Below are 19,116 nucleotides of genomic sequence, written 5' to 3' on the forward strand. Positions count from 1 at the left end.
CCGCGGCGGCCATTTTACAGCCATTTTTACAGGCGGAGACACCGGTGCCGACGTGGGACTCTGGAGAGGTAAGTTTTATGGGTGCAGGGAGTGCGGTGCAGGCCCCACCTGCCCCGCACCCATTATAAATACGCCCCTGGTCACGGCAACCTACTTACTTCCTTATGCTAATGTCAGATACTGCCCAAGCATGACGAAAATCCAGTGGAAGCCTATCCAACCCACTGTTTTTAAATCCACAGCCATCATCATTAGTATGTGGACATGCACCCACACCATGCTGGATACAAAAGTTCAGAGTGAAACAGTCGTCCCATCTCCGTCTGCACATTATGGAAGTGCGCTTACATACCCAGGACACTCTCATGACGTCCACCAGACAGAACAGTTCTGGGTGTTCACATGGTTGCTGCCCATTTACCATCCAGAAACTCCCATTTCACGGAAAGAGTGGCCTGACCAAGCTATCCACACTTGCCATCTCCATCCATGTGTGTATGCCTGATCCAGCAATGGTGCAGTTGCCGATCTCTCTCTATGACGCATTTATCTGTCTGCAAACCGTCCAACTTAGAATCATACGCTTGGATTTTAAACCCTGAGGGAGAATGTAAAGAAGCAGATGGGGAACCTCAATACTCCATGTGAAGAAAAGGTAGAGATGTCCACGGATCCCAGGCCTTGGAAAACGCTAGGGATGTGTTGTTTACTATACTGGACATAGACTATATTTTCTAAACGTACCACATCCTAGGAAGAGATGCTTGCAATGAAGGAGCTAGAGATTTCCTCTAGTTCACTGTAAGTTGACATGTAGCTGATGAAATTATATGTATCAGCTTGGTTAGGTGTCCTAATGCCCCTGGGATCAAGGTAAAGTATGGAAGAAAATAGGACAGCAACACTGGTTAGAGAGGTAATCAAATTAGGGCAGTTCCACCATACGTGGCGAAAAGTCTTCCAATACACAGCCTCTCCAGTGGCTATTGGTTACGTTTAGGTTAATTTCTTCATACGAATTAGAACATAGTATCATCTATCTAATATAGTTTAAGGTGCACTGTAAGCGGATGACATCCTCCCATTTCTGTCGGACTTGGCTGGGTCACTTATTCACCTCATCTCAGTGGTAGATAGGTTTTGGGTCTTCTCTGGTTTACATTTTGACTGGAGTAAGTCCTCAATCCTTTCCCACCTCCTGGGGCCCTTTTGTCACCCTTGCAGTGGACTGCCACATTTAAATATTATGGTATCAGGGTCACAGCACAAATGTCTGACTTTGTTTCTCTCAATATTCAACCACTTATTGATTATTTGAAAAAGTAAAACACGTCTGGAACAAACTCCCTCTGACAGTATCCGGCCGGGTGAACTTGGTTAAAATGATGCTCCTTCCCAAATTCTTGTATGTGTCTCAACAACCCCCTGTTTACCTACCCACCCCTTTATTCTGCCTTATAGATAGCTATCTCACCTCATTAGTGTGGGCGAACAAGAGACCACGTATCAAATTAAATACCTGGTGTGCACTATGGGTGGCTTTGCCCTTCCTAATTTTAAACTGTACTGAATCATTGGAACGGTTGCTGACTTGTTCACCTGTTATTATAATGTCAGCCTGGGCGTTGGCCTGTTTGACTGTGATTGATTTGCCAGCAGTTTAATCAGGTGCTGGCTCTTGAGCCTGTGTTGGTTGTTCTGTTCTAGCTGAGTCTCCCTTCCGTGTCTTGCCTGGTCCCTGGTTCTAGGTGTTTGCAAGCTGCCTATGAAGAATTGCTGGTTTCTTCATCTGCTAAGTATCCTGGATACATTCTATTACATATTATTGCTAACAGATATACACCTGGCTAATATACTACTCTGGATAGTCCATGTGTTTTAAAATCTCATCCTGCAGTTTGCTGTATATCTAAAGAAATTACTGAGTTTTGCAATTACTGGCATGTTTATTGAATTATCATCCTTGAATTATTATTGCTTAAGAATGTATATATTATTAATGTAGTGAAGATATAACTGCATAACCTTTTGTTAATTGCTTAATTAGAAGTAGCTAAATTGAACCCTTGTTTGTTATTATCTTGCAGTGACATTACTGCAGGAGAGTATTCTGGTAATCACTGATTAGGAGTGCTAATTGTATTATTACATCAGTTAGCTTTAGACAGACTTCTTCTGTCTAGTTTGGGAAGCTAAACAGTAAGGGCTTGGGTTTATTACTGGATGGGAGACCTGAGAATCTAGGTGTAGTTTCCTATATGAGTACTTAGAGTATCACATTCCTTTGTCAATATTTTGATACCTTTTCTCCCAGAATCGTTATTACTTTAAGTGCGAAGTCCAGGCGGCAGCCAAGTACCTACGAACAAGTGTGTGTTCCAGGAAAGGGGGTTGTTATTGGTGAAGGGCACTTTGTTGATGTTTTGACAGTACAGGAGTTCATCATGTATCTTAACAGGTGGGAGTCAGGAACTTCATACTCTTTTAATACACCAATGCAGATGGTGACTGTCCAAGAGAGTTTACCCCTATTGTGATGCAGGTGGTAGAAATTTGGGGGCAGGCATCTATCTTGGTTAGTAGGGAGGGTTTTGATCCAGATATCCCCCTTTGGCACTCCTTCACACTTTCTGAACTAACCTTAACTTCTCTTTGATACCAAAGCTCCGCCCACCCATGGGATGTTGAAGCTCCGCCCACCTGCAGGATGCTGAAGCTTCACCCATCTGCGGAAAGCTCAAGCTCCGACCATTTACCGCCCACAGTCCTCCATCAGCAAATGAGCTGGAAAGACTGGAGTGGGCACATATGAAAAATGTGGAGTTGAAATATGACAAGGGAAATACCAAGCAGAGTAATACATGGATACAGGGTAGCTGCATGCATAGGTTAGTGTAACATATGGTGCTGCTCTGCCTGCTTTGTGTGAGTGTGATCTTTACCTGGGACTGTGTGTATGTATTAATTAATAAATATTATATATATATATATATATTTGTCTTTTGTCTATATATACAGGGGCGCGGGTACAGATTACCCGGGCCCAGGCTTCCTGAGGGGCCCGGCGGGGGCACGATTCCGGCACCGCCCCCCCCCTCACAGCAGCCCAGCACACAGCTGCAGTGGGAGACTGCTCGTGGCTGCTGAGCAGCAGCCACAGCAGTCTCCTATGCCTGTGGGGGGAGTGATCACACTGATCGCGCCCCCCCCTGGCTTTGAGCAGGGCTGAGGAGGCTCAGAGCGCCTCCCCACCCCAGCGCGGCGGCGCTGCAAAGCTTTTTTCTTTTTTTAGGGAAGGGGGCATGGCCACACCTCCCACAATTAAGCCACGCCCCATTACCCGGGCCAGCCGCTGCTCTTGGCGAGCATGTATGTATATATTTGTCAAGATGTATATATCTGTCTATATGTGTATATTGGTCTATGTATACCGTCAGCAGGTAAGTATCGGGCGTTAGGGGAAAGGTTAGGGTTAGGCATTAGGTGGAGTGTTAGGGTTAGGCACTAGGGGGGAGGGTTAGCTTTAGGGTGCGGGGAGGGAGAGGATTAGGCACCAGGGATGGAGGTAGGGGTAAGGGATAGACTCACCTGTTTTTCCTTTTCCTTATGGGTTTCGGGATTCTGACTGTCGGGATGCCGCCGTCAGTGTTCTGACCAGCAGCCTCTCGACCACCGGGATCTCATACCTGACCATAGGCCTGGGTGCCCTCAGGATTGTTAAGTAACCAGGCACATACACAAAGTAACAGCGGCACTCTCAGGACTTGAAAAAATAAGACTTACGACTCCACAAGGTCTGCGTTCAAACGCAGACCTTGTGGAGTAGTGAGCCTTATTTTTTCAAGTCCTGAGAGTGCCGCTGTTACTTTGTGTGTGTGTATATATATATATATATATATATATATATATACATACATACACACACACACTGTATACACAAACACACACACACAGACTGGTACAATTGGTGGATTGATGGGTGATGTGGGCCCCACTATTTCAGAGCCCAGGCTGGCAACCAGGGACGTCAGAACGATTTTATGTTGGGGAGGGCAACATAAAATCATTCTGACGCCCTTGTGCCCCCCCCTCCCCTCCTCCCTCCTTCTCTATTACCTTATCTGTGCGCACAAGGACTGTAGCGGCAACCTCAGACGGTCAGGGACTGTGCTTTATAGCAATAAACTGCACAACCTCCTGCAGGGGCCGTGCAGCCTATTGCAATAAAGCACAGTCCCTGACTGTCCGCGGCCTGCCACACCTTTCAAATGTTCAGGGGGCAAGCCGCCCCCTTACCTTCCCCGTTCCGTCGCCCATGCTGCCAACACTGACCACCCGCCCATTGCTCACAAAGTATGAACATACAGCACAGAACCAGCAGCAGCCGGCACGGTCTCTGAAGAGTTTAAAGTTCCTGACTTGTGTGTTTGACTGCTGTGCGTATTAATTTATTAATTTACAGCATTGGCTAGGGATGTGGGATGAACACTTCTAAAAAATATGCCAATAAACAGTAATCAATTTTAGATTTTTTTCTTTTAATCTATTCTAGCACTCAAGGAAAGGCAGACTATACAATAAATTTTTTTGTTATAGCTTCAGTATGGGGCAGATTCAATTAGCTTCAGGGTTTACCCTTCGGCTAAAGCTCTGTGTTGAGCTATAAAGCTCGCTATTCTGCACGTTAAACCCCAGAGGGTGCACTTAATGCAGAAAAACCATGTGTTAAATGCACTCTCTGGGGGCGTGGCCTGGATGGGCTTGATGTAGGAAGCTGATATCGTAGCTCCTAGGCCCTAATATCCTAAACAATATCCTGATCCCTGTACCCGGTCCCTGGCACTGGTATTTCCCTCCATACTTACCTCTCTCTGCTGCAGGAGTCCTAGGATCAGTCTGGGTGCGCTGGCTGCTGTGCTGTGAGAGCCGAGGATCTCCCTCTGCAGCGTCTCCTCGTCGCGGGCGCCATTTTGGATTCGGCCCCTGGTGTCTGAGGCGGCTCCTGGCTCCGGCGCTCGTCTCTTCTGCTGTCCGGAGGGTGCCCTGGGGGGCTGGGGAGATGAGGGACCCTCTCTCACTGTCTGCACAGTGCCCTGCTTGCCGCTGCGGACCCGCGATTCCCGGTCGTGGCCTCCATTTTGGATCCGGCTCCAGCAGTATAGTGGCTCCTGTCTTCAGTGCTGGGTGCAGCATACTGCTATTTGGTGTCCTGGACGGCTAGGGGGGTGGCTGATCCTCTTCCTCGGTCCCTGGGGACATTTGGAAACTAAAAGCCTGCCTCCTTCTGAACCCAGCTCCTGGTTAACACCCTGCACTGCTCTCCACTGCCTGCTGTCCCCTGCATCTGTGCCTCTGACCCAGTAGTAATGGGAAAAAACTCCCAGTAGTCGACCCCCTGCGCGACTGGAGAGGTTCTCCCATTCTGGAACTAGTGGGGCTACGGGATCCAGCTCTTCAGGGACTCCGTCTCACTACTCTCAACCCTCCTCTATGCCTGCTCCTGAGGATTCTCCTTTGGAGCCTGAGATCACTATGCATAATTTAATACAGGCAATCACCTCTTCAGAGAAAACGCTGTCTGGCAAGATTTCTGAAGTTCATGTGGAGCTGTCCCTTATCCGTCATGATATGCAGACGATGCGGGAACGAGTTGGTGAGGCTGAGACTCTTATCTCCACACTAGAGCATATCACTGCTCCGGTTGCGGGACGGGTTTCAACCTTGGAGTTCCAGATGGTGGCCTGTCGCACCAAAATTTCTTATATAAAGGGCCGACTTCGCAGAAATAACATCCGTTTTGTTGGCCTACCCGAAAAGTCGGAGGGTTCTCAACCGGAGTCGTTTCTGGAAAAATGGTTGGTGGACACCTTTAGCCGGGATGATTTCACCGCCCACTTTGCAGTAGACACTCCTGACACTCCCCCTCGCACATGCATTGTGAAGATCCTGCATTTCAAGGACAGAGATTCGATCCTTCGTTTGGCTTGTCTACGTGGTCCTTTGGAATATAATGGAAATCGGGTGGCAGTGTTCCCGGATTTTTCTATGGATGTCCAGAAGTCTAGGTCCCAATTTATACAGATTAAACGTCACTTACGTGATCTGGGCCTCTCCTACGCCATGTTGTTTCCTGCCCGGCTGCGTGTGGTGACTGATGGACGATCTCATTTCTTTGATTCCCCACGTGAAGCTTCATCGTGGCTGGATCTTAGGGGCACTGGTGAAGATGCTCCTCCGGACTGATCTGGACTTGTTATTCCGTGAGCTTTCTAGGATTGATCTTGCTCTGATATCCGGGAGGCTGGTTCCACAGGTTGTGGAGGTGGATTACCGATCCCGTGGTGTGTCGGATCATGCCCCTTTAATACTGACTATTGATGTTGCTGCTCCGCGAGGTCACTCTTTTTCGGAAATGTAATCCTTTCTGGCTTACATTAATGGGCGCGGGCTCGGAATTGGAATCCCAATGGGGTGTTTTTTTTCGCTGAGAACACTGGCTCTGTTTCCTTTGACATGTTGTGGGATGCCTTTAAGGCTGTCCTGAGTGGTTCCTTAATTGGTAGGGTGATAAGTATTAAAACTTTTCATAAGAAAAAGGAAGCGGAGCTGGAAAATCGTTGTACTTTGTTGGAGCAGCAATATCTGTCCTCGGGTTCTATTAGTGCTAGATACTCATATATGGAGGCCGCTAAACTTTTATCTGATTTCCTCTTAAATAAGTCCAGAAGACGTCTGCTATTTGTTAGGCATAGTCATTATTCAGATTTGGATAAATCTGGGGCTTTTCTGGCATATCTTTCTAGGGAGGTCCGACCCGCCACAGTTGTAGCTCAAATTCGGGACTCCTTAGGTAATTTGCACTCCTCCACACCTGCTATTACGAAGGTGTTTTTTGAGTACTATGCTAGTCTTTATTGTTTCCAGGCCCACTATAATTATTTGAATATTTGGGACATATATCCCTCCCATCCATTTCCCAGGACAGCAGAGCATTCCTTGAGTCCCCATTTACTGTAGAGGAAGTTGGGGTTGCTGTTTCTTCATTTCCGGGAGGTAAGGCCCCAGTGGTGGACGGGATTCCCATTGAGATTTATAAGAAACTTGCCCTTTTCTTTTTTCCCAGGCTTCTTGAACTTTTTAATGAACTGTGTGACCTAGTTATTCTTCCCCGATCTATGTCAGAGGCCATTATTGTTATGATCCCTAAATCTGGCAAAGATCCCCTTGATCCTGGCTCTTATCGCCCGATTTCCCTCCTTTCTACGGATATTAAAATATTGGCTAAAATGCTTGCACTTAGGCTTAGTAAGGTAATTAGTGAGGTGGTGCATCCTGACCAGACTGGTTTTATGCCAGGGAAGTCTACCTCATAAAATCTTAGGAGATTATACTCGATTGTGCAGCTGGCAGACTGTGGATGACGGGGCAGTGGTGGTATCCTTGGATGCCGCCAGGGCTTTTGATTCTGTAGAGTGGCACTATCTTTGGGAGATCCTGTTTCGTTTTGGGATGGGACCTAGATTTATAGCTTGCGTTAAATTACTATATTCTTCCCCTTTAGGGCGGGTTTGTATTAATGGATATGTTTCTCCTTCTTTTCGCCTCTCCAGAGGTACTAGACAGGGATGTCCTCTTTCCCCGACTCTCTTTGCCCTGGCCATTGAGCCTTTGGTATGTCTTATCAGAAGTCACACCAAAATACAGGGGATTCAGATACAGCAAAGGGTCGACAAGGGGGCTTTTTATGCGGATGACATGCTGTTATTTTTGTCTGATGCAACGGAGTCTTTGATCGCCCTTCTCTCCGTGGTAGATTCTTTTGGACGGTTTTCTGGGCTGCACAATAACTGGAACAAATCTTGCATTCTTCCTGTTCACGGTCCTTCCACTCCTGTTGGTGCTGTGAATACTCCCTTGGAATGGACCTCCAGGTTTAAATATTTGGGAATTTGGGTAATGTCATCTATGTCAGACTTTGTCCCACTTAATGTCCAGCCACAAGCTGACTTCTTGAAATCCAAGCTGCACGTCTGGAATAAACTTCCTCTGACTGTAACGGGTCGGGTGAATTTGATAAAAATTATTGTTCTCCCCAAATTTCTGTATGTTTTTCAACAGGCCCCTGTTTATATCTCTCATATATTTAGACTGATAGATAGTTATATGTCCTCTTTAGTTTGGGCAGAAAAACGTCCACGAATAAAACTTAAGACCCTATGTAGACTTAGTGTTGGGTGGCCTAGCACTGACGAATTTCCGCCTGTATTATTTGGCCTCTCAATTAGTTCATCTATGGGGGTGGGTTTTGGGTGAGGAGTGCCAGGATTTGCCTACTTTCTCGGTACATACTGTTTCTAGATGTTCCCCTTTGCAATTATTACTTGATGACAGGTGCCCTACGGGGGGAGCTCCATTGGTCACACAGGCTCATAAACTGTGGAAACAGGCCCGTGCATTAGTGGGGGCAGAAGGTATTGATCCTGATTTGTCTTTATGGCATTCTTCTGCTCTTGGAGAGCTGGCCTTATTAGATTGTAGCGCTTTGTGGTCCAGGAGGGGGGTTTTCTCCCTCGGACAGTTGTATAGTGATGGGGTCTTAAAAACTTTTGATACTGTTAGGACTGAATTTGGGGTCCCGAATTCTGTTTTTCCGCTACTTACAGCTTCGACATGCTCTATCCGTCCAGTTTTCTTCTGGCCCTCCGCAATTTACTCCTGACCCTGTTAGGGCTGTGCTGCAGGCGACTAGTGGTAGAAGATTGATTTCTCGAATTTATTCCTACCTCCTAACCATTAATTCTGATGACGCCTTAGCACCACTTAGACTTAAATGGGTGGATGATTTGGGTCCATTAGATGATGATGAGTGGTCTCTAATGTTGAAAAGTCATGTGACTGCCACTTCGGCAGTGCGATTTCAACAGATACAATTTTTTTTTTATTACACAGGGTGTATCTTACCCCCTTATTATTGAATAGATTTGAATCTGGAGCTTCAGACAAGTGTCCTAAATGCTCTACTCCCCAGTGCTCATTTTGGCATCTCCTCTGGGAGTGGTCTGCTGTCCAGGTGTTTTGGTCCCAAGTCACTAACTGTATCACCAACACGGAACGTGGTATCCCCATTTTGTCCCCTAAAATGTATATCTTTGGATTGGGTCTTTTGGACAGGTCTAATCGTTTGACGGTCCAATATGTGATTAATGCAATGACTCTGGTAAAGGTTTGTATTGTCCGTACTTGGATGGCATCTAGGGGCCCTACTTTTGCTGAATGGTGTGGGTTGATGAATGAAGTGGTGGGGCATGAACGGTTTTTATATACTAAGCATAATTGTATTCTCAAATATGAGCGTATCTGGGGCCCATTGATCTTCCCATTATGTTACTGGAGGTGGGGGGATTTCAGACGCTGATGGGTTTGCGACCAGCGAGACGGCACAATAATGTAATGATGTTCTGAGTTTTTTGTTTATGATTTTTCTGCTACTTTGAATGGCTGAGATTTATTCTGTGCAGATATTTTTGTTCTGTATTATATATATATATCAGATTTGAATGTGTAATAGTACTAATGAGACTATATGTTAATGGCTGTTTATTATTTATTTATGTTTTTATTTTTTCTTCTTTGGGGTTGCTTAGGGGTGGGGGGATTATGTTCTTGTATTGTGTTTTGCTGTGGAAAAAAAAAAGTTTCAGAAATAAACTCAATTTAAAAAAAAAAAAATGCACTCTCTGGGGCTTAACGCGAGGGGTAACCCATAGAATCCAGACACTAAACACGGAATCTATGGGTTGACAACACAAGCTAGGTGTAGGTTTACCTCGTAGGGAAAATGCATAATGATTAAGTAGATCCGTCCATTAAATCCGGAGCTTTACCTGCGCAGTAAACAACATGGCTAATTGAATCTGCCCTTATAAATTAAAGTAGTTAAAAGGTAGGCGCTAGCTATATCCTCCATGGAACTAGCCACACCCTATGGCACAAAACCACACACCCTGTGCTGACCACACCCACACAGCACTGGTCACGCTCCCACATTACTAGCCACACCCCCTGTAGTGGCACACAATAGGCCCTTAATAAATTTCAGCTCCAGGCCCATGTGGACCTTAATCTGGAACTGATCAGGACAACCTTTTCTCTGGCTTTTTGGAGGTCTATCACTAGTTAACTCCTTCATCTATTTGCAGGTATTATTGCCACGCCTTACTATTCACTGGGCACGCCCACTTTGGCAGATGGTTACGCCCCTTCAGCGGGCCCCTACTATTGCAATCCCCTGGTGGGCCCTTCGTGCTCCAGTCCGACACTGTACCTATCTATAGCCTATGCATTGCAATGTACCTCCTGTTATCTTTTCTGTATAATGTGATGTTTTCTTCTATAATTGCTCTCTCATCTGTATTTCAATAGTGAAGGCAAAATTTTATTTTGTATTAATATTTCATTTTGCTTTTGGGGGAGAGGGGGGGCTGTGGATTATTCTTTTATCTTTGTTTTCTAAGTATACATGCAACATCTTAAACCTGACCAGATTGGTATGAATTAATGAGTGGAGGAACAGATTTAAGGGTATATTAACTAGAGATGAGCGGTTCGGATTCTGTGGAATCCGAACCGCTCCGAACATTGGGGATCCGAGTCCACCCGAACCCTGTTCGGGTGTTCACCGCCCGACTCGGATCCCCGTTCGGGGCCGAACGGCGGCCGCCTGATGTCGGATTCTCACTAGAGAATCCGACATCAGGGCTCCTATTGTGTAGGGCAGAGCGCTGTGATAGCGCTCTGCCCTACACAGACACAAACACACAGCCGCCAGCGGCAGCTGTGTGTTTGTTACAGCAGCCAATGAGAGTCACACAGACTCTCATTGGCTGCTGCACGGAGGGAGCCGGCTGGAGCTCACACATGAGCCCCATCTTCCGGCTCCCTCCTCAGCGTGCGACAGCAGAGCGGACGGCGCGGGAGCGGGGATACAGGTAAGTTTTTATTTTTTATTTGTGCAAGGGCCGGGGGCGCTACTGGGGGGAGGTCTGCTACTGGGGGGGTCTGCTACTGGGGGTGCGGGGGGGCCATACTACTGGGGGGGTCTGCACTACTGGGGGGGGTCTGCTACTGGGGGGGCCATACTACTGAGGGGCCTGCTACTGGGGGGAGCTATACTACTGGGGGGGTCTGCTACTGGTGGGCCATACTACTGAGGGGCCTGCTACTGGGGGGGGCATACTACTGGGGGGGCTTACTACTACTGGGGGGGGGCTGCTACTGGGGCAGCCTACTACAGGGGGGGCCATACTACAGGGGGGGCCCATACTACAGGGGGGGCTACTACTGGGGCAGCCTACTACTGGGGGGGCCTGCTACTGGGGCAGCCTACTACTGGGGGGGCATACTACTGGGTGGCATGCTAATGGGGGGCATACTACTGGGGGGGCCTGCTAATGGGGGGCATACTACTGGGGGGGCCTGCTAATGGGGGGCATACTACTGGGTGGCATGCTAATGGGGGGCATACTACTGGGGGGGCCTGCTGATGGGGGGCATACTACTGGGGGTATTCTACTGGGGGCACTGCATAGTGGACCCTACTACTAAGGGGACTGCATAGGGGGCACCACTGCTGGGGGCATTGTGTAAGGGACACCGCTACTGTGGGCATTGTGTAAAAGGGGCACTACTGTGAGCATTGTGTAAAAGGGGCACTACTGTGTGTCGTAACATAAATAAGAGACACTACTTTATGGTGTAATGTGAATCAGGCCCTATGTGCGGTGTAATGTGAATAAGATTGTGCACTGTGACTCCTTGGGCCATAGCCCACTATATAAACAAGAACTGTGATTCTGCTGGCCGTACCCCACTGGGTGGGTGCACTACTTTTCATTTCTGCCACTGCTGTGTGGCAATGTGTCATAGATGTGCTTTATACTGTGGTGTCTGTGTCGTTGTGCCGCTGCTTTGTCGCTTAGTAATAGTAACCAGTCAGCTCACTGCAACCTTTGGCCAATAATGTTGAAAACAATATTATAAGCTCTGATATGGTCTAAATTGACTGGAAATTAAATGTTATTAAGGTTAATAATACTCTAGGAAGAAAAAAAAGACCAATTTATGTGATTTTAGTTTTGTAAAAAAATCCAAATCCAAATCCAAAGCCAGTCACCACAGTTTGGCAAATCCAAATCCAAAGACGGACGACGAATTAGAAGAACCAAATCCAAATCCGGCAAAAATGGTCCGGCGCACATCCCTAATATTAACTAAAGTGTGGCAATCAATTAGATTCTACTTATCATTTATATAGTACCTTCTAGAAGATAATAGCTAGAATCTGATTGGTTGCTATGGGCAACATCTCCACTTCTAAAAACCCGCACTTTAGTAAATATATCCATTAGTCTATTCAATAAGATCTTACGTTTTGAGATCTACATTTAATAAGGATCTTGGTCTGAAGTTTGTGTAATGTGCTGGATCATAGCCTGATTTAGGGAGTACAACAATGTCTGCCAATGTGGTAGCATCATCAAGTAATGCCCCTTCTAAAATTTTATTAAAGGATGTAAAGTGTAGCACCAGTATATGTACAAAAAAAAACATGTAAATAGCTGAGGGAGCCGAAGATGATTTAAGATCTTTTAGAACACATCTTGTAGATTTTTAAAGACATTTTGTAAGCGGACACAATACTCACAATACCTATCAATTCACTGGGTACAAGTTACTTTACACCTCATCTCAGCGATACTACTAGTTGTTATGGAATTAGACAAATACTGTTTTAGTCCACAAATGACTGCCTCCATTAAACCTTAATGACTTCTAAAGTACAAAACAGTTGAGATGCAGCGCTACACCTACTAAGATGATGTCACTAGCCTCAACTTGCGCTAACATGCCAAGACTTTGTGAATCAAGACAGAGGGTGCTGCAGAGGAGCAGAAGTTTGCAAAAACTAATGAATGAAGTTGGGCAGAGCGTGGGCATTTCTTATTATGGGGAAGGCGCAATGCTGTGCCTACTACTGTAGAGCTATTATTTTGTTTATGCACTGCTCTGCAAAAGGAAATGCAGCATTATTCCATCTCCATCATTGTTGCACACAGTTTGCGAAACACTTAGAAGTTTATATTTACCAAGATAGTTCTTTATCATTTTATAAATGGTACTGCTTGTAAATATGTATACAGTGTTAAAGACTAAGTAACCTGTAAACGTTCGGAGCACTCTTACATTTGTCGATGTTCAGGGAGGTCCAGGAAAGCTGCGTGAGGCCCGGTGAAAGGACCTCTTCAATTTGTGTGATAAAAGGGGACATAAGTTGCTTCAGCAGAGCAGGGATTTTACTAGTAAATGCCTGATAGTCCATCAACATATCTTGAAGCCTGAAAAAGAAGAAAAGAATCTGAATAATTATGCTTACATAGTCGGCATGTACTTGCAATTGATTGCGACCTAAGGTCTTTAAAAATATCACAAATGTATTAAGCAGGCCAAATTTTTCCAATGTGTGCCAACCTCTTCAGTCTTAGAAGCTTATCTCCATAGGCTTATAATATGACAATGGGGCTAGGATAAAATTCACCAAGGGGTCAAACACACTTTTGCAAGGATGCAACCAGCTCCATTATCTTACTCTGGCCTTTGTTCCTGTACTAGCTGTCTTATTGACCCTATGTCTCCATGCCAACCATCGCAGACCCATCCCATTGGAAGGAGAGAAGAAAGATCTTCCATCATGTCTCTGTCCAAAGTAGCATAATTTCCAAGTGCATTAGCCAATGCAGGCCAGCACCCACAGTCCCAAGAATTTCTGGGAATACAAAATACCATGTCTGGGGGAAGAGCCAGGAGACTTTGGGAAGCCGAGACTGGGGATCTGGCAAATAGTCTTTTTATATATTATAGTGCTTTGTGTGAAACAAAATGTAATTTGGTTTTAGCACCAATAAGCATGTCCCATTTTCTTAATAAGAAATGTCCAGTATGTATCTGGTATTTTAAGCTAGACGTTATTTGTTTCATTTTAGTTTAATATTTTTCAGCCATTTTTTTCTTGAACAGGAAGCAACAGGTGGTTAACGCTGCACTGTTTCTATTAGTTAAAGGTAATGACATAGGTAGTCCACCAAAACATGGAGAGTCTAGGGCCTGGTGATACCCCTGTGGGTGGGCCCACACCAAAACCCTGCACCCATTGAATATTCATTCTGTTTCGCCACCATTGTAGAAATCACTGGGAAAATGTTGCTGGCTCCATTTTCCCAGAATAATGTGCATGCACAGTAGACTGGTACAGTGCCAGTTTTCTCCCTGTATACGATGCTGCAAGCTGTAGTGTTTTAGTTGCTCTGCTTTTCAGGGGTTTTAAATACATTTTTAATTTTGTTTCCAAAACTTTCTTGCTCGCTCTCTCATCTTTCTTAATATTCTGTCAATCCACCTGTTTCTACTGCACCTTCCATCTTACTCACAGCCTCCATGAAACCTTCACATTCTCTCTAAGCTTACCCCATCTCATACTTTCAGGAGTGAAAGTCATCTTGATGCACAAAGACCAGAGCCCATCCATTCATCTATATGTAAGTGAAAACTCTCAGCTGATGTTTGTCTACAGGCAGATGTAGGTGGTTGGATCGAAGCACCAGCTATGCCCTTCAGGATTCTGACTATACCCACACAGCACATTTATTGGTTACACCCGCACCAGCCAGATGGCGCTTCTTACAAGAGCCCATTAAAAATGTTAAAGTCTGGTCCCATGAGGCCCTTATTCTGGCCATGAACAAAGCATTTAAAAGCCAAATAAGGAAAGAAGGGAAGAGTTTGTCAGATATGGATCTCACACATTTACAAACGGAGAGAAATAGCGGAAAGCCACATTTGTGGTGTGTTAGGTTTCGGAACTCTAAAAGTCTGTTAAAACGTCTACAATGATTGGTGGAATCAGAGAGGTAGAAATGATTAAGGGGGGTATTTATTAAAGCTGGGAGAGAGATAAAATTGTGAGAGATAAAATACTAACCAATCAGCTTCCAATTTACATTTTGCAGGCTGTGTTTATAAAATGATAGGAGCTGATTGGTTGGTAATTTATTTTTTAAAATTTTATCTCTCTCCCAGCTTTAATAAATACCCCCCTAAATCCGAAAGTCTGTTGCAGCATTAAGAATGTGAAGAATCAGACAGTGAAGAAAATTTAGAAGAGAACTTGTTATATTTATTAAATGTGGACAGTAATGTTTCGGACTTTGATAGTTTTGTAAAAATTGTTACTATATCTAGGAAACACAATAAGTATTTCAAATGTAAAGTGTGCTACTTATAATACAGTGGGGCCTATTCATCATTGGAGGCCATATGGCTACCGATTATTATGTTATCATCTCGCTGCGGGGGAAACTTGGCACCGGAACAATTCATCATTGCTCCAGTGCGGGGACAGCTGCTTCAAAAAGCAGCTGTCCCTCGGTTAGTATCGCAGCTACAGAAATAGCTGCGTTACTTACCTCCTCCCCATCGGCCCAGCTACGCATGTGTGACCCAAGGTCACGTATGTGCACAGCCGCTGGAGAGGTAGTGAGGAGGCGGCAGAGGGATACGCTCGGATCCCTCTTCGCATCCACAGAACTCCTATCCTTAGGAAGGAGTGGGGATCCCAGATCTGAAGATGGCGCTTGTTCTCGCAAGCAAACTCCGAAAACTTTCAGTTACATGCTACTCCGAAAACTTTTGTTACATGTTATGTTCAATATAAATGAATATCAATATACTGTAGCTGTAGGAGTTTAGCTCAATAACTGGGCTTGTTACACAGCAGAAAAGCATATTTTCAAGGGGAGGCAGCGTTTCTATGGCAATTTGATCTTTTGTGGGTTTTTTGTTTTTGTTTGTTTGTTTGTTTTTTATCACCTGCAGCGTTAACACTAAGGTGGCATTTCTATGCAAATGTTATTAATATGTATTTTTATTTCTTTCTTTCATCCAGAAGTGGGCACCCACAGGTCTTCATACAACAGTACTGGATGATAGAAAGACTCAGTCGCAGCAACATTTTGGAGATGCTATAAGAAAAAATCCTTTATCAAGCTTTTTGCAAGGTACTATACATATCTGCATTACTGCTATACCAGTTATCCAGGTGCAATGAATACATAATAGGGCCAAACTACAAAAAAATAGGTTACTTTTTAAATCCTCATCAGCACTGGCAAAAAAATTTAAAATTCAGTCAGCATCAAGTAAGACTCATTTGCTAACTGTTGAGATAAATAAATCAGTTATTTCTTGAAAGACCCAGAAAGAACTCCATGGTCCTCCTGCTCCGTCTACTAACAAGAGATTCCAAAGGTACAATTGGATCTGACATATTCACAGACAGCGCTATGCTCCTGGCTCCCTGTCAACTGTTAAAACAAGCAGAGTTATCCAGATGACATGGCACTGTACTCGCCCCCAGTTGAGGACAACAGAGGAAGAGAGAGAGAGCTATTCAGCCCAGTGACCTGAAATTAAATACAACACTTTTTTCATTAGTATTTGTAAACCTGGTAAGTACAGGTCAGAGTTTTAACTGAAAGTCTGTAGCTTTGTTATCCTTGGGTGCTCATGTCAGGTCTAATCTACTTCATCTAGTGTTTGGTACGTCACTGAGATCAGCAGTTGTACATTTCTACTGCACCGCTATGAAAGAAGCAGCAAGTTTGTTTTGTGTCTAATCACAGCTACAAAAAGCAGGTTTAGATAAAAGTATATTCATTTCACTTAGCTGCTGTGCATTGGTCAGATGCCTCATTGCTTTACACTTAACTAGACCCCAGCAGTTTGATATGTTATTCTTTATTACATATTCCTTTATTTTGTTAGCACCTATGGCTTCTGCAATGCACATACTGTGGTCATAAATCTGTGCCAGAAAAAAACAGCATTTGTTGTTCTACTCACTTTACCACCAGATTGTCACTGCCTTCCTCTGTCTACAGATGGTTATATGTAAAATAACTACCATATGTGTAAAATGGGGCTATGTGAAACAGGACCAAACAGAACCTATACCACTAAGGTGAAAGCAAACTGGAAGGATTCAATTAACATCTTTTAATTGAACGGGTGCTATTCGATCCGATTCGTATTCAATTAGCCCCGCTTATTTTGGATTTCTTTTCCTGTCTCGAGACCCAAAAAGAAAACCCCGTTAATTGTGCAGTCAACGGGTGATAACTGCCAGTTAACGCACAGGTCCATGAACTGATAACGGATTCTGTGTGTTTACGCCCAATAACCCGTGTTAACGCATGTGGTTAATGTGCGTTAACAAGGATATCGGGCGAATGCGGAAGGCTAACTGAGTAGCCCCGGACGTTAAATCTAGGGGCTACCTCCAGTTATTACCTCGGGTAATTGAATTCCCCCCAAACTCTTAAATATTTCTTCTGCACTAAAAGGGTATAATTGCAAAGTTGAGATAATACCTTTTAGTTAAATTTTTCTCAGCTTCTCTCAATTTAACAAAAAGTTAGCAATATCCGATTTCTCTGAAGTTAACTTAATATGTGTAGCTTACTGCTGTTCCCATAGATCTCTATAGACACGGCTGCTAGGAGTACCACCTTTGCATTTTCAGATTGCCCCACAAGGGACATAACCAAAACCGTAGAAGGGTTACAGCCATTTTATTTCTAGCTTCCAGACCCACACATGCTCCTTTATAAGCCACCTGCCCCACATGTAGCTTTTATGTCTCAGAGCTCCCTTATACTCCCATTATATGCCTCAGAGTTCCATCATGTTCAGAGTTCCATCATGTCCCTTTATATGCCAGATGGGACGCAGCCCTAAGGAGGCACCATTTCTTTAGGTCACCAGGAAAATGACAGTTATAGGCATCACCACTTTAAAAAAAAAAAATGTATGTAAATATGTATGAAAATAAGAACCATAGTAACCAGAGGAAAGGTCTGAAAGATGTATCTTTTTACATCTTTACCCGGCACGGCATCACTGTACTACATCCTTGACCGCTTCATATTCTGCAATACATCACTGTCCTCCCTACAACCCTACATCGCTGTATTACCGCGATTACACTTCTATACTGTGCACTATATCACTGACTCCTCCTACACCCTGTCCTACATTACTGACCCTATATTGTACTACATCATTGCACTACCTCCCCACATTACATCTGTCTATATATGCTGCACTACATCAGTGACACCTCTATACACTATATCCCCAAACTACCTCCCCAGACTACCTCACAACACTACTGTACATCGCTGCACTACATTCCCCAGATATATACACTGCACTACACTCATACCTCTATACTCTACACTACACTGTCCTATATCACTGCACTACATCCCCACACTACATCACTGAACTACTGTACATCCCCTGTTCCCATCCCAAGTGTGAGCAGCCATAGAGTTGGATGACATGATTCTCATTAGCACCTCTCCCAGACTGTAAAAAGCAGCAGGGGCAAGGCCACAAAGACACAATTGTGGTACCACGTCCCATTGCCACGTATTGGACATGTCTACCCCGTCTGAGACTCTCTCAGAGTTGACTCTAAAAAGATCAGCAAGCATGTACCATATGCCTCTCATTTTTAGTCATACTTGGTAGGAACTGCACTCTCTGACTCAGGCTACAGCTGGGGCATCTACACCTTTTTTTTCTTGGAGTGTCGTATTAAAAAAATTAATTTGGCAGGGCTACAATTCTTATAATGGCATAGTCCTTATTCTCCTTAGAAGCAGCCACCGTTCCTTGTCCACCCTGTGTCTGATTCTGAGGGCTGGGTCAGGGATGGCCTAGGAACGTGATACCTGGGCAGGCTACTGCTTCCACTCATGAGTTGTCTCTGACTGTCCCAGTTTGGGTCAGGGTAGACCTAAAGCTAGCACAGCATAATCTCCTCGTACTGTATTGTGATATTGAGAATATTCAGTATTGATAGAATTGCTCTTGAAAGGTATAGTATTTGACCATCAACAAGTCTTTGACAAATAGCTCTAAAATACACATTGCATCAACAAATTTCCTTTTAATTAAAATAAAGAAAATGTTCAATAAACATCTAAAAAAATGAATGTA

At 44.6% G+C, this 19,116-nt stretch overlaps 1 protein-coding gene across 1 annotated transcript in view; it reads right to left on the reverse strand.

Moving 5' to 3' along the window:
• LOC148519646 (dynein axonemal heavy chain 5-like) overlaps nt 1–19,116 on the reverse strand; it is a 449,515-nt gene that overhangs the window by 365,077 nt on the left and 65,322 nt on the right. The window contains exon 20 of the mRNA XM_088476296.1: nt 13,243–13,394. Coding sequence (XP_088332422.1) covers nt 13,243–13,394 — 152 coding nt within the window. The remainder of the gene's footprint in view (nt 1–13,242; nt 13,395–19,116) is intronic.

The sequence above is a fragment of the Taudactylus pleione genome, unplaced genomic scaffold (assembly GCF_031769625.1).
Source record: "Taudactylus pleione unplaced genomic scaffold, aTauple2 ptg000186l, whole genome shotgun sequence".
Taxonomy (NCBI): Eukaryota; Metazoa; Chordata; class Amphibia; order Anura; family Myobatrachidae; genus Taudactylus; species Taudactylus pleione.